Source organism: Mirounga leonina, unplaced genomic scaffold (assembly GCF_011800145.1).
Source record: "Mirounga leonina isolate KUSES-001 unplaced genomic scaffold, KU_Mleo_1.0 Mir_127, whole genome shotgun sequence".
Taxonomy (NCBI): Eukaryota; Metazoa; Chordata; class Mammalia; order Carnivora; family Phocidae; genus Mirounga; species Mirounga leonina.
Window position 1 is genome coordinate 51585188 of NW_023270316.1, and position 15411 is coordinate 51600598.

Below are 15411 nucleotides of genomic sequence, written 5' to 3' on the forward strand. Positions count from 1 at the left end.
CCACTTCTTTGACAAAAAAAAGAAAGAAAGAAAGAAAGAAAGCAATTATACAAAGGACTGCCCAGGGCTTTGTCATACAGCAAACACCGTGGACTCAGGACAAAGGACCTTACGTGGGACCAGAGATTTTCTCCAATACCTTGAGACTAGAACATCATCCTGTCTTCTTCTTTTACAAGCTCAGATTTAAGTTTGAGATGTAGGGTCTAGCTCATCAACGAAGTCTTTACTTGCACTTGATTAATACCCGGGATCAAGCTTCCCCCTTCCTGTTGGCCTTAGGACGATGGGGAAGTCACCAGAGAGAGCTTGGAAGCTGTTGGCTGCAGTAGCAAATGAGCTGGTCCTCCAGGGCCGAGGAGCTAAATATGAGTTCTTTAATAAACCACTGTGTGATGCAGAAGAAATTAAATTACATCCCTTAAATAATTGGCAGAGCTATTAGCAAGGTGTTCTAAAGCCCAAAGTAGCCAAACATTGTAAATTGTGGCATCACATGCTGGCTTGAGAAGTTTTTTGTCTTCGTTTTTCTTACTATAAGCTGCATTATATCATGATTTCTGCAGCAGCAATCAGGCATCTGGCCTGTAGACTTCCCTGCCGTTGCATTGCTTTCTTGGGCATTCGTTATTTTGGTTCAGAGATCGGAAGGTAATTTTGGCGTTAGCTAGCTGAACTCAGAGTGCACTAAAGAAGACACATCCTCGTGTTTCCTAAGTATTTATTACCCATACTAATTACAACTTCAGTATTTATCCAGAGACAGATGAAATAACGAGCCTAGCAGATCCGTGCCATACACATATTTCTGCAGTGACTGTAAGAAGACCTCACACATCATACTCTGCTCTGTTCCCAAAATACATTTTTTTGACGGAAGACAAAAATTTGATCATCACACCGCATGACGATAGGACTCATCTCTCTATGAGGCTTTGATTAAATGCCTTTGACCCATGTCACTGACCCCAGAAAGGAGAAAAAGAACGTAAATTCTGTGAGTTGAAAGTATACCACAGAAAGTGGGCTTCTCTGGGAATCTGGCACATTCAGCTACAGGGCCTATGCGCCTTTGCTTTGCCCTGCCCCCCGATGAAAGGGCTTCCTGGAGCAGGAGAAGAGGTGTTACCCTCCCCACCCTGGCCTGGGGTGCAAATGGAAGAAAATTAATACGGGATGAAAACACGAAAGGCTATGCAGTAATTGGTAAAATCTGTGACCCAAACCATGTAAATAGGACAAGGGCATGTCACATCATCTTCTACCCATAGGGATTGAATAACTTTTGTAGCCAATTTTCAAATTCACACAGACCATAAAAATGTTCACTGGTTCATGAAATGTCTGTAGACTGCACCTCCGTGCGATAATACCATTTCCTGCCTTCTGCCATCACTGAGTCCTCTGCCCCAAACTATTAGGGCCAAGACACTACACGTGTCCACTGATTTTGAGGAATATTCTCGTCACACTAATATCACTGTGATTTCCCCATAAAAACTGAGGCAAGTAGGAATGAAAAGGATGGTTAGACTGTGATCTCCTCCTACCCCTCCCTCAGTCTTGGATCTCAGAGAGAACAGATTGGTAGCTGCATCTGCTTGGCACCTTGATCTTGGACTTCTAGCCTCCAGAGCTGTGAGAAGATGTATTCTGTTGATGAAACCACCCAGGCTGTGGTGCTTTGTTGGGGCAGCCCGAGCAAACGAGTACAGCACCATAGATTTGAGAATTTGAGAAGAGTTTTTAAGGTCCTGTTTTTTTTTTAATTTAAAACTTTAAAAGTGTAATATGCTCATTATAAAAAATTCCAGTGATATTCAAGAATATGAGGGAGAAAGTTAAAATGTCCCCCTAACCTTGTCGGTCAGCCTCTCTATCCAGATGTAACCAGCAACTGTCTAGTTTGTGTCCTTCCAGGTATTTCTCTAAACACTCACCTCCATGTGTATATAGCTTTTGTTCTGGGTTGTTCTGGTTTTATAAAAATAAGAATCATTGTATGCATAGTATTCCCCAACTTGATTTTACTCTTAAAAATATATCATAGATCACAGATGTCTAGGTCTAGGTTCTTGGTTGCAAACAACAGAAACTTCCTCTGGTTAATTTAAGCCAAAAAAAAAAGGAATATGTTGGAAAGGCAGAGAAGTAGCTCAGAAAACATGAAGAAACAAAAATTTTTTTCCTTTTCTTTCTTTTTTTTTTTAAGTAGGCTCCATGCCCATCGTGGAACCCAGCGCGGGGCTCAAATTCACGACCATGAGATCAAGACCTGAGCCAAGATCAAGAGTGGGACACTTAATTGATTGAGCCATCCATGCACCCCAAGAAACAAAAATTTCTTAAACAGCCAGCAATAAAGTCAAAATCAAGTCAGAGCAAAGATCAATAATCTAGTAATACATTTTGAGGGGGCGATGTGGGGAAATGGCACCATTACTCATCACTGGTGGGAGCATAAATTGGCATAACCTTTCCAGAGGGCAGTTTTGTAATACCTCATCAAAATTCCAAATGTATTATACCCTTTGAGAAGTTTGTCCTACCGGGACTTTGGGAAAGATATGAAGGAACACAAGTATGAGAGTATTCACAGCAGTATTGTTAGTAATAGAAAAGGACTGTAAGTCACCGAAATGTCCAGCCATAGAAACTGGCTAGATTATGATATATTTGCACAATGTCTACTCTAAAACTTTCAAAGAATGAACATGTTCCTGACATACTGATACAGAATGCGCTTTAAGATCAGAAGCAGTTTATATAATATGCTGCTGTTTTAGTAAAAAAGAAAAAAAATTTAAAAAAGGGGGGGGGGGCGCCGGGGTGGCTCAGTCGGTTAGGCGTCTGCCTTGGGCTCCGGTCGTGAACTCAGGGCCCTGGGATCGAGCCCCGTGTCGGGCTCCCTGCTCAGCGGGGAGCCTGCTTCTCCCTCTGCCTCTGCCTCTCCTCCCTGCTCGTGCTCGCACTCTCTCAAATGAATAAATAAAATCTTAAAAAAAAAAAGTCTTATTAATATGCTGCTACTCAGCTGCTCCGAAAAGTAAATGTTCTTTCCGCGGCTGCTGCTGCCCCAGAATGAATGCTAAGGACTCTGCTTCTTTGTGTCCCTTCGGGAGAGTGGAAGTCCTGGAAAAGACCACCCATGCTCATGCCTTTCCCTCACGGGCTCTCTGCCAGGAGTCTGGAACGCTACCTGCCTGTGAACTTTTTGGCTTCTATAGAGAAGCCCCGGTCCCTAGGAGACTCGCACAACATTAGGTTGTGCAAACACAGGAAAGGGTCCAAACGGTCCAAACAACAACAAATTCTATGGCAAACATCTTCCCATATCGATGCACACAGATCCACCTCATTCTTTCAAAGGCTGCCTATGGTTCTTTAGTATAAATGCTTGCTGAATATTTGGGTATGTGCTCAGGCTATGAGTATTTGTTGATGAGTTTTAATGACTTTTTAACGTTGCTAATATAAAACTGCAACAAACATCCTCGTATGTAGTCTCTTCATATTAGAGTGTGCACATGTACACATAGAGAGCAACAGCTTTTTATTTAAAGTGAGAACTTTCTGTGACATGAGAAAGTGTGACAAAAATCACAATAAATCTATAGTATGACCTATGTGATCTGTGTAAGAAAACTTGTTTTCAAAAAAAACAATTGGAGGGCGCCTGGGTGGCTCAGTTGGTTGGGCGACTGCCTTCGGCTCAGGTCATGATCCTGGAGTCCCGGGATCGAGTCCCGCATCGGGCTCCCTGCTCGGCGGGGAGTCTGCTTCTCCCTCGGACCCTCCCCCCTCTCATGCTCTCTCTCTCTCATTCTCTCTCAAATAAATGAATAAAATCTTTAAAAAAAAAACAAAACAATTGGAGGAAGTATGGCAAAATGCAAAGGCTACTGTAATCCAACCTGGAGCACAAAAGGAACATTTAAGTGTAAATCCATAAAATCTTGAGTTGTTCCAGTTATCAGATGAGGGTCAGGAAGGATCTTGGTTAAGCATTGCCACACACTGTTGAGTCCAAAAGAAAATGATCTTCAAATCCAGAGAGTGAGCAAGCGAGAGAGGGATCAAGAATAGACTAAAAACGCATGAATGACTGGCTTTGAGAGGTTGAGTTTTACTGTCTTTGAGTATCTCCTTAACATACGTAAAAATAATCATAATCATACCTAAAATTTCAAGGTATATTATAGCTTGTTATGTATAATCTATTCCTAAGCCTAGAAAACTCCCACAAGACCTCTTCATCCTCCTGAAGGAAATCCATCTTTCCTCAAGTACAGCATTCAAAAATCAACTTAGAATTATTATAGAATGCTCTTAATTTTTCTAATTTGTTGTGAATTGCAGAATACATTATTTTTACTTCCTTCCTTTACTTCCTGTGCGTCATGTGGGCCCTGACTTCAATGCTGACCTGTCACAGGGAGCCCACCACTATTCTCATGTACTTCTCCGCATTCTGGCTCATAATTGTTCTGTCATTTAAACTAAAGACAGAGGAAGCCTTCAGATCGAAAAGCAGGATCAGATGCAAGGGTTTCATGAAAGCTTTGCTGGACTTATTTTTACAGGAGACAGAATAGCTGATATCCGTACAGAAGACATGGACAGTATCCCTCATGTAAAACCACGAAAAGGTAACTGGGTTGGTGCATCGTTTGAAATTCCCCAAGCAACAAGGATCTGCTGATCCTTTCTTCCTCTTCATCTAGCCTGCTGTTGAACCCCTCTGTTTAAAAGTGAAACCAAATCGAGATATCCATTTAGCATGAATCCCTTGACAACCTCTGCTAATTGGCAGTGGTGGGTGGTTACTGCTTTTATGTTAAAACCCAGGAGGTAAGTTAATTGCAATATAATTTCATTTAGATAAGGTTATGGGACTGCTTACTGGTGGGTATTGCAACCTTATTTGTAAGAAAAGCATTCAGAACAGCACAGAGGAAGGGTGAAGTAATTATCACAGGTTACACCTTGGAACTGGGTGGCACCTGACTCTCCCTAGAACATGAGGAAAACCTACAGAAGAGAAAATGCAGCACAACGTCTATGTAAAATCCCCTCAGCGTAGCACCATTAGACTCTGCCTTTTAAAAACTACGTTGATGGCTGGCTGAATGGCCCCCAGAAACCCTGTCGTACAGAAGGGATCCTAATGAGTTTTCTACGATTTCTAACTCAGTTTAATAAAATCCTTCTCCGCTCCTGCCACTAAAATATGAGCCAAAGCAACAAGGGTGGGGGTGGGGGTGGGGTACCTGATTTTGGACCTTTCCAGGGCCAATCTCAATTTTTGTAAGACCATTATCATTTGTTCATTTCACATGAAATCTAAGAAACAAGCAAAGAGAAGAAAAAGAGAAAATTAAGCCGCAACGGAGCTCTTTAGAGTCTTGGAACAATTAATTTTTTAAACTTCCTTGGACAGCTTGGACAGAAAGCCTAACTGAATTCAAAGGTGCTTGTGGAAAGATGGAGCATTGGGAGGGAACGGGAAAGGCCTGGGGGTAGAGATGGAGGTTAGACTGCGTTATTTCCTCTAGCCTGTGCAGTCTGAACAGACTTGTTTGCTTGTTAATTTTCTGCAATCTTTATAAAAGATAGAGAAAGATACAGTGTGAGGACTGTGATTTATAATAGCGTCATTATTCCATAATTGAAAATACCGTGCGTTTGGTTGTCTGGTAGAATATGCCCATCAGAAATAACCTGTAGCTCGGGAGGCCAGTGGGTTGCTATGACAACCAGACAAAAGAGTTTAATAATAGCTCTCCCTCAAAGCTGGAAAATTGACAAAAAGATGAGATCTCTAAATGCAAGTGTTTCTCATATAAATGCAAACAAGCACCAAATACGTTTATTTCTTTGTTCAACAAATATTCATTGAACGCTGATGCTGTGCCTGGCTATGTTAGGAGCTGAGGAAAAGACAGATAGGGTCCCTCCATGATGGAGTTCACATTCTAGTGCAGGAAGCAGGTAATAAAGAGTAAACAAATCAATAAACTGGGTAATTCCCGCCTGCGAGAAGCTCTTGCAGGAAAGAAAGTAATGGGGCTGTGATCCTAAACAAGAGGTAGCCAGTGCAGAAAATGCAGAAGAACCCGGTCACGGCACAGATCACAGATCGTGTCTCTGGGCTCAGAGGAGATTTAGAAATGAAACAGAAAATGGAGTCTTACAATCTTGATTAACGTAGGGATAGAAACACAACCACCAGCTGGCAGATTACTCGTCACTTGCTGGTAGAGGTTGGGGTTCTATATAAAAATAAGGGTGGTTTGTGTTTTTAAAATAAAAACGAGTATTTGTAATGATAATGATAAAAGCTGTATTCCAAACTTGACAGAAGCGATTATTCACAACATTCTCTGGCAGCTGTTTTTGAAGTATGCACAGACACGAGAGTGACCCTCAGTGCGTACCCTGAATAAACTCTGATGAACTGGAAGTCAGGACGAGAATCCAGCAAGAAACGGAGTTTCGCATCTACGATTGTGGCTAGTGGTCTGGGCTTCAACAGAGGGGGAGACCAGTAGATTTACAGTCACACAGCACTGCAGGGATGATCCAGGCACAGAAAATGCTAGAATGTTGCTAAATAGCTGAGCTTGCTCTAAGAAACTTCCAGTTTTCATCATTACTCTGTGATTCGTTAGCTTTTTTTTTTTTTTAACAGAAGTAACATTTGCTGTTTAAGATAATTAATACTGCCATTGATTATACAGAGCCATTTGTCAGTGCTCTTTTCTTTCTTTTCAGAAGTGGAAACGTTCCATGATAGAATGCCAAGACTAGACTTTGGCTCATGATCTAGGGTTCCAGTACACATTTAGTCTATGAAGCTTTATTTAATCAAAACAAGATGAAGCGCCTTTCCTTGCCTTTTCTGTACAGAGTGGCAGCGAGGGCCCAGGGAGCTCCCCCACGGCGTCCTGGGGATGGAGAGCCCAGCCCATGCTATGTGGATTGCAGTCACCCTCGGGGTGGTGTTACCACTTTGGCTGCCACATGATAACATCTGGCCCGACAGATGGTGTGGTAGAGATTGCTATTTAACCTAATAGCCTTTCTCAACCCCATTCTGTAATAAGAAGGAACCCCTGAATATAAATCGATACATATTGTCCTAGAAGAAAGACTACCTACCTCTTCCAGGCACCCTTCAAGTCAGGTGTGGCTACGTGGTTAAGACCTGGCCCGCGTCATGTGCCTGGAAGCGATGTGTACAACCTCTCTTACAGGGGAGGGTCATGCTCTCTCCCTCCCCTTCCTCTCTTCTTGATGGCTGGGATACAGACACAGGTATGAACCAGTTTGGGCCGTGTGGACCAGGACGACACCCTAAGGATAGCAGAATGGGAAAACGGAAAAGCCTGGGTCTCAGGGGACTTTCTAGATGAGGGGCAGCATAACAGATTGGACTTTTATATGAGAAACTGCTTGTTTAAATAACCACTAGGGGGGCGCCTGGGTGGCTCAGTCGTTAAGCGTCTGCCTCCGGCTCAGGTCGTGATCCCGGGGTCCTGGGATCGAGTCCCGCATCGGGCTCCCTGTTCCGTGGGAAGCCTGCTTCTCCCTCTCCCACTCCCCCTGCTTGTATTCCCTCTCTCGCTGTGTCTCTCTCTGTCAAATAAGTAAATAAAATCTTTAAATAAATAAATAAATAAATAACCACTAGGTCTCTATTACTTAAAACCAGACCTATATTCCAGCCGGTATACAAAGTGAGAGAAAACATGAGCTCATGATGTCCTCTGAAGACACAGACTCTAGATCAGGCTGTGCCTGCAGTAAGTTCCATTGCTGGATTATTCTGTTACAATAGCTACCCGCCCCCCTCCCCCAAAAAATCTACTTGATTTTCTTAAGACCATCTAAGTTAAGGTGATATTACTTAAAATTTAGAGTCCTGGCTCTTCCTTTCTTTAAGGCACAGACAGTTCTGTTTGGAAGAAATATTTTGCCTGACATTTACATTAAGTCCTGTTTAGCTCATTTCCCTAGAATTAACAAATAGTTTGCCCCCAAATAATATTTGATTGAGATACGGTGTTTCTCAGCAGCAATTTTAACGTTGGAGGTGAGACTGTAAAAGGCTGACTGACTCCATTAGGTGACTCCCCAGACGAGGCTGTTTTAGGAGAAAATAGGTCTCCCATATAGATGGAATGTTATTACAACAATATCCATTCCCTACTCTGTGCCTTGCTTGGACCATGCTGAATCCTCAAGGTTACACATGTAAGGAATGGAACTTTGATGAAACAGATCTGGGTGACAAATGGCTCAGAGTCAAGGAGGAGGTCCTTTTTCCTGTTTTGCACAAAACCTATTGCCCCCATTGTACTCTGAGCCACAGCAGCTTCTGTGAACACCATCTTTTGCTTTTTTTTATTATTATAATTTTAAAAATCAGTTGGATTCAAATCATATTGAATGCTGTTGTTGGTTTTAAAAATAACATTCTCTTACGTTTCTACTGATGGTCACACTTCCTATAAGTGATTTTGCTTTCTAATACTTCCCTGCTTTATCATATTTGGTATAATGAATATCCTCTTAAAGTAAGAGTGATGAAAAGGGTCTTGAAGTTTCTAAGCAGATATGGGAAGGAGACACTGTCACATGTGCTCTTACCTTAGGTCTGATGAACAGAAGTGTCATATTATCCTTGACATAAAATTACAACAAATTTGCCTTTTTAAGAATGGACCAAAGGGCATGCCTGGGTGGCTCAGTCGTTTAAGCGGCTGCCTTCAGCCCAGATCATAATCCCATAGCCTTAAACAACTAAAAGAATGTTTGCCTGGAACCGAACGCCACGTCAGGCTCCCTGCTGGGCGGCAAGTCTCAAGTCGGCCTGCTTCTCCCTCTCCCTCTGCCCCTCCCCACCCTGTGCTCTAATAAATAAAATCTGGAAGAAAAAAAAAAAAAAAAAGAACGGATCAAAAGCTTTCCCCAGATTCTCAAAATATCAGGTACAAAAAACTTTTAAAATCTCTGCTCAACTAAAAGCAATGAAAAGAGCTAGTATAATTTAATTTCTTTCTTTAATACAGATAAGCCAGTTGTGAAATTAATTTCTAGTTTATCCTTCTGGAAGCCCTAATGACACTCCTTGTTTGAACTTAGAAGAACCTGCAAAAATCTGGGTTACGCTTTTCAGACTACAGGAACAGATACAAAAGATAATTAAGGTCATTCTAAATCTTACAAAGAGTAGTCTTGCAAAGAGAGTGTTATATTGAGCATTTGCTAAAAGATGGGCTGATTAATTGTAAAACTGAGACGAAGCTGCTTTCCTGTCAAGAAAGGCTTTTAACCCTGCTTGTTGTGTCACTCGCTGCACAAGCAAGCGTTTTATACATTTAGCAGAGGCACTGAATTAAAAAGCCAGGAAGTTTAGGTTCTAATACCAGTTTTATTTGCAACTAATCACATACAAATCACTTATCTATAAAATAATGATTAACATCGATTCTCTAATTCACAAATATATCACGAAACCAAAATTCTTCCCAAGAAAACTTCTTTGTAAACCAAGATATTACTACTTAGCTTTTCCCTAACTCAAAGGTTGAGAATGACAAATTAGAGAGGTTTGTCATTTATCAGTCGTTTGCATACCTTCATTCTGCAGATAGACAATCTCGTTCAGATCAGCACTGTCCTATTTCAACCTTACAAAACCAAAGCTACCCACAAGAAGTTACTGGTGAAGAAAAAATTGGCCAAATACACTACTGAGACACAGCTTTGTGTTAAGTACAGTGCTTATAACAACCCTGCTGTTAAATAGAACAAAATGTAGCCTTAAACAACTAAAAGCATGTTTGCCCTTTCGAAGGAACACGTACTGTTGGGACAAGCATCTTAGTTCACGAAAAATGTTAAAGAGGAATGTTCTGTAGTATCTTCAGATAGCCAATCAAAATGGCTGAGACAACTTTTTTGTTTGTTTGTTTTTTTAACCTTTTGTGTCTCCCTCTCTCCGTTTTCATCCTATGGTATTTCACTTAAAAAATTCAGTTTCCCACCTGAGAACACAATCCTCTGTACTCAGCCAAGGTGTAAGAAATGTTAGCATTCTACCACTAGAGCATAAACATAGAAGAGGAATTAGCATGTTACTGAATGAAGATTCAGGAAGAAAATTCTAACTGGGTATAGGAAAAAACGTATACACCATAAGCATCAGGTCATTTTTCACGGGTACGCAGCGTGACAACCATAGCAAGTAAACCCTCAAGAGGTAAGCACTTGTATTTAGCAATGTCAGTTTTGTACGATGTAGTCTCTGTTTCTGAACTCTCCCTTACATAGTGTGACAGAAACAAAGACTGGAGCATGGTTCACAGAGAAACACAGAACAAATACAAATACCCTAATAAAATAACCATGTATACCACTGCTTAGGGAAATATTTTAGACGAAATATACTTTCACTACTGGCCCCAAATGCCATCATTCACTTATGTTATTTAACTGTAAACTTTTAATACAAAAATACCTTTAAGCTGATAATAACATTTAGTGACTTACAAAACTGACAATATTTCAATGCTACACAAAACAGTTCTATACACAACTTAAAGTTTTAAAGTTCTTTGCTGGCACTTGATTTTATAGTTGATAGACACAATATCTACTGATCTCAATAAAATACTGTTCTTAGCTTACACATATTTTCAAAACGAATATTATCTCATTAAACAGCAAAGAATAATCACATTTTGCTGACGAATCTAAGATGAACACCAAAACTGTACAGCCAAAGTATTTTAAGAATCACATAAACTTTTTAAGACAATGGATACAAATTTACACAATCGTGTCCAGTGAAAAAGAGGATGATTCCTCTGATTCTGTGAAGCATATATCAAGTATAGATCAAAAATGTGAACCTACAAAGCAAGTTAGTTTAGTTTTGTTTTTTTCTTAAGGTTTTTCGATGACTGGTGACACTATAGAACAGATGGAAAATTGGTCACTGTTCGCAAATACACATTTTACATTACAAATTTAAAACTGAAATTTTTTTTAAACAGTAGAATCCTGTTTTTGTTTGCTTTTTTCTCTTAGTGAGCTTACAGCCATTTTGTGCATCATTACAAATGAAATCACCAGTCACATTAAACATATGCATTTTTTTTTTCTTCACAAAAGGGGAGGTAACTAAATTAAAACCTGGCAAACCGTATTTAAATTAGAACACATTTTGTAATGACCCACTAGTTGAAAATTTTGGAAACCTACTACCCTGTTCTGAAGGAAAAGACAGACTTTCAAAACCCTACCCGGTAATTCCTATCCAATCAGTTTTCTATTTTAAAAATCAAAATTCAAGTCACAGTACTTGTGGCACAAAACAGAATATAAGATTTAAAAACAGAAGACTAAATTAGTATAATCAAACAGAAACATACCCAACAATCAAATCAATACTGGACTTTTAGAACAGTAAATTATTAAATAGGTTGATTTGAGTGTATAAATTCCCTAACATTAAATTATGTTAGTATTTCAAACAATACCCTTTCTAAACCAAACCTGAAATTGTATCAACCTGTTGTTGTTTTTTCCCCCCAGCAAAGAGAAAGGGTATCTCTTTAAGACACTTTCCAAAGCAGTAAAAACACCTTAGTGTTTCAACCTATCTACAACAAATTCTGCTGATCCTGTGCATTTCACTGAGGTGCCACCTGAACCCACAAATCATCATCAGATAAAGAACTTGAACTTCCTGACTCCGAGTCCAGCTCACTGAATCCACCTAAATCCCATTCGGTGCTAGATTCGCTCGGCACATCTTCTTCCTCAGTGAGGAAACTGTGACCAGGTTCAAGGCAGGAAGGATAAACACGAGCTGAGAGGCAAAAGAAGTTAGAATCAAACTGGAAGAGGCCTAAGGTGGTACCTATGTTAATCCACTGGTCTCCCCTAGTGTCATACTCATACACCGTCACCCGGTTCTTCTTCCACTGCGGGGTGCGCGAGGTGATCAGCAACAGTTTTTGGCCGTGATTGATAATGCGGTAGTTGTTGGTCTCCGACACCAACGGGATATTATTAATCTGCCTCCATTCTCCTCTGACTGGATTGTAGACCTTCATGACTGGGATGTCGCAGATGCAGTAGATCTCATCATTGAAGACACAGGCTTCCTGAAAGTCATTGCGCTTGAGAGAAACACACTTGAGCCACATGTTGTGGCTCGGATCATAGCAGAACATGCGCTTACTATTGAGGGCATACAGATAGTTCTGAATTACCATCAGATCGAAGGAGATGAAGGAATGGGGTAGCGGGGCCACCAGTGCCCACTGGTTTCTCTGGACACTGTAGCATTCTACCTCCTTCAGTTTCACGCCGGTAATCGGGTCTCGCCCACCCAAAATGTAGATGTAGCCATTGAGGTAGGCCACATCCATGCCCTCCCGACACAGCAGGCGGTCGGCAAGCTGCTGCCAGCTGTTCTGGGCTGGCTTGTACACCCACAGGTCCTTCCTGGGCTGAGCGGCCAGGTAGATGTCGTGGTCTGGAGAGACACAGACAGCTAAGGTGGTGACAGTCCTCGTGTGAGCCAGGCAGGTCAGAGGCGACGGCACTTTGTAAATATCGCCGGTGTACGGGTCACAGCACAGGAAGGGATCTCTGGGATGGCCAAAGAAGATCACCATCTTCTTCGCACACACGCCCAGCCGCTGCGGGGGATTCTCTGCTGTGGGCACCACAGAGGCGCTGCTGCTGCCGCCGCCGCCACTGCTGGTGCTGCAGGTGCTGCTGGCGCCGCCGCTGCCGCTGCTGGTCTCTGGCTTCGGCACCAGGGACTTGCACAACTTGTCACCGTAGCGCATCTGCAGGGCCCCTTCAATAAGGTCCAGGCAGTACTTCTTCACGATGGTGTTGGTCAGCAGCCCTTCCAGGTAATCCTTATTTTCATCGGTGAAGTGCGTCCAGCGGACACACTTGAAGACTTCCGCAGCGCTGGGGCCCCGCTCCTTGGGAGCCGCCTCCAACCACTGCACCGCCACATGACACACGGTCTGCTCCAGCTCTATGTTGAGACTATCCAGGCGCAGGATGGACAGCAACTGGGCGAGGGTCAGATCTGCCAGAGTCTCTTCCCGAATCGAGCCCATCTGGCTGAGCTGCTTGAAATTGTGGGCTATAAAGGACTGGGCCTGCGATCGCAGCTTGCGGTGGCCGAAGGCGTCGGCGAACTTGAAAATGGCGGTGCAGTTGGCCAGGTCAAGGCGGCGGGCTAGGAAGGAGGCACAGGCTTCCCGTACGTACTCGAGCTGTAACATGTCAGAGGCCGCGTAAAGGCGCTCCACGTTGGCTTCACTCAAGGACACTCGACCAGTGTAGCAGTAGTCGACCAGCACCTCGAAGGACTCGGCATCCACATCATGCATGGTCACATTCGCCTGGTGGCTCTCGTACATGCCACCGGTGAACATGCTCTTGAAGTAGGGACACGCGGCAGCCAGCACGTTCCGGTTGCAGGGGAAGAGGCGGCCGGTCCCAGGGCCGCTACCAGGCGTCACCACCTCGATGGTCACATCACATAACAGCCGCGCGTCGTAGAAGGACTTCAGCTGTGCCAGGAGGGCTGCAGAATGAGCCGTGTCCTTCAGCTCCTCCGGGCCCGTGAAAAAAGCCGAAACCGTGGGCTTGTGGATCCTCTTGGGCCGCTTGCCGCCGCGGGGACTGGCCAGGCGGCGAGAGCGCGGAGCTTCTTCCCGGGACTGCATGGTGGAGATGGCGGCGGGGTACGAGGGCGAGAATGGGTGCAAGGACCGGGCTCTGGCTCCTCCTCGCCCTCTTCTCGCTGGCGCTAGATCGCGGTGTCTCCGGAGAGACTGCAGCACGGGTCCATTTACCTAATTCAGCCCTATGCCGCAGTGCCGCCTCCCTTTATCACGTAGCCAGTGCCTGACTCACCCTCTTCCAGTTCCGCGCCCTTTCTCCGCCTCAGCTCGCCTTACAGAACCCGCTGGACGGAACCGAGAGAGCCGCCACTGCCGCGCTGGCAATACCGGTAGGCGTCCAAGAGAACTACGGCTCCCAGGCTGCCTTTCACGCCTCGAGGCATGCCGGGGCCCTCCAGACTCAAGGGGATAGGCGGATGGACAGAAGCCGCGATGCATGTTGGGAGTAGTAGTTTCGATAATATCGCGAGATTTATCGGCCGTTCATTGTTTCGGCTGACGGAATTAGAAATCGCTAATTTTCTTTCGTTCAGATTTATGGTTTAGAACTTTGGATTTGGAATCCAGATTGGTCACCCGTTCTGTGTTCATCGACTGTTTGGCTTCGCTCTCAGAACGGTTTTCAGAAACGCGAATAACGATAATATGTCACAGTGGTGTGTGACGACGACACGAATTGCGTAGGTTAAAAAGGATGCTCTGAATAAATATTTGCGGATTAGATTAATAAAGTACTTACGCAGTACCTGTAATGTAAAGGTTGGATAAATTCTAGCTTTTCTTCTACCATTTATGAAAAATCAAGCACCCACTCTTGAGCTTATGAGTCTGTAGGAAAAAATTCAAAGCCCTGCAGGTTTCTGCGGAGATTCCACCCCTTCCTCGCCCCCGCCTTTTTGTAATAGATTTTTTTTCTTTTTCCAAATATTAGTTTCAGATGTATGATATAATAATTCAGTAATTCTGTATATTGCCTGGTGTTCATTACGTGTACTCTTAATCCCCTTTACCTCTTTCACCCATCTCCCCCATCCCCCTCCCCTAGCAACCACCAGTTTGTACTCTATATTTAAATCTGTTTGTCGTTGTTTGTCTCTTTTCTTTATTTGTTAATAAAGAAATTGTTAATAATTGATTTTATTTTTAAGATCAAGTCTTAGGTGCTCCAAAATTGAGCAGAATTTTATAGGGAGCCTGCATATACTCCATCTTCTTATAGTTTCTCCTTGCATTAGTGTTTGTGTTTGCTACAAGTGATGAACTTACTCTGGTACGTTATTATGAATTAAGGTGGATCGTTGATATTAGATTTCACTCTTTGTGTTGTCCAGTTCTGTGGGTACTGAAAAGGGTAGAATGTCAGTATCCACCATTACAATAACATAGAGAATAGTTTCACTGCTCTAAAAATGCTGTGTTCAATCTATTTATGCCTCCTTCTCCCTGCCTTCCAACCCCCAGAAACCACTGATTTTCTTGCTGTCTAGGTAGTTTTAACTTTTCCAGAATGTCATATAGTTGGAGTCATACAATGTGTAGCCTTTTAAAATATCTTCTTTCACTTCATTTCAGGTTCCTCCATGTCTTTTCGTTGTTAAAAGCTCATTTCTTTTTTCATTGAATACTATTCCATTGTATGGATTTACCACAGTTTACTTATCCATCATCTACTCTATGACAT

At 42.9% G+C, this 15411-nt stretch overlaps 1 protein-coding gene across 1 annotated transcript; it reads right to left on the reverse strand.

Annotated features, from left to right (window-relative positions):
• Positions 1–9416: 9416 nt before the first annotated feature.
• LOC118009376 (kelch repeat and BTB domain-containing protein 6) lies at positions 9417–14286 on the reverse strand. The gene has a single exon (XM_035003280.1). The coding sequence runs from the start codon at positions 13770–13772 to the stop codon at positions 11703–11705; it is 2070 nt and encodes a 689-aa protein (XP_034859171.1). The 5' UTR covers positions 13773–14286; the 3' UTR covers positions 9417–11702.
• Positions 14287–15411: the final 1125 nt, after the last annotated feature.

What these genes read in the sequence shown, in the direction of transcription:
- LOC118009376 (XM_035003280.1), bottom strand. Translation starts at nt 13,772, where the DNA reads ATGCAGTCCCGGGAAGAAGCTCCGCGCTCTCGCCGCCTGGCCAGTCCC.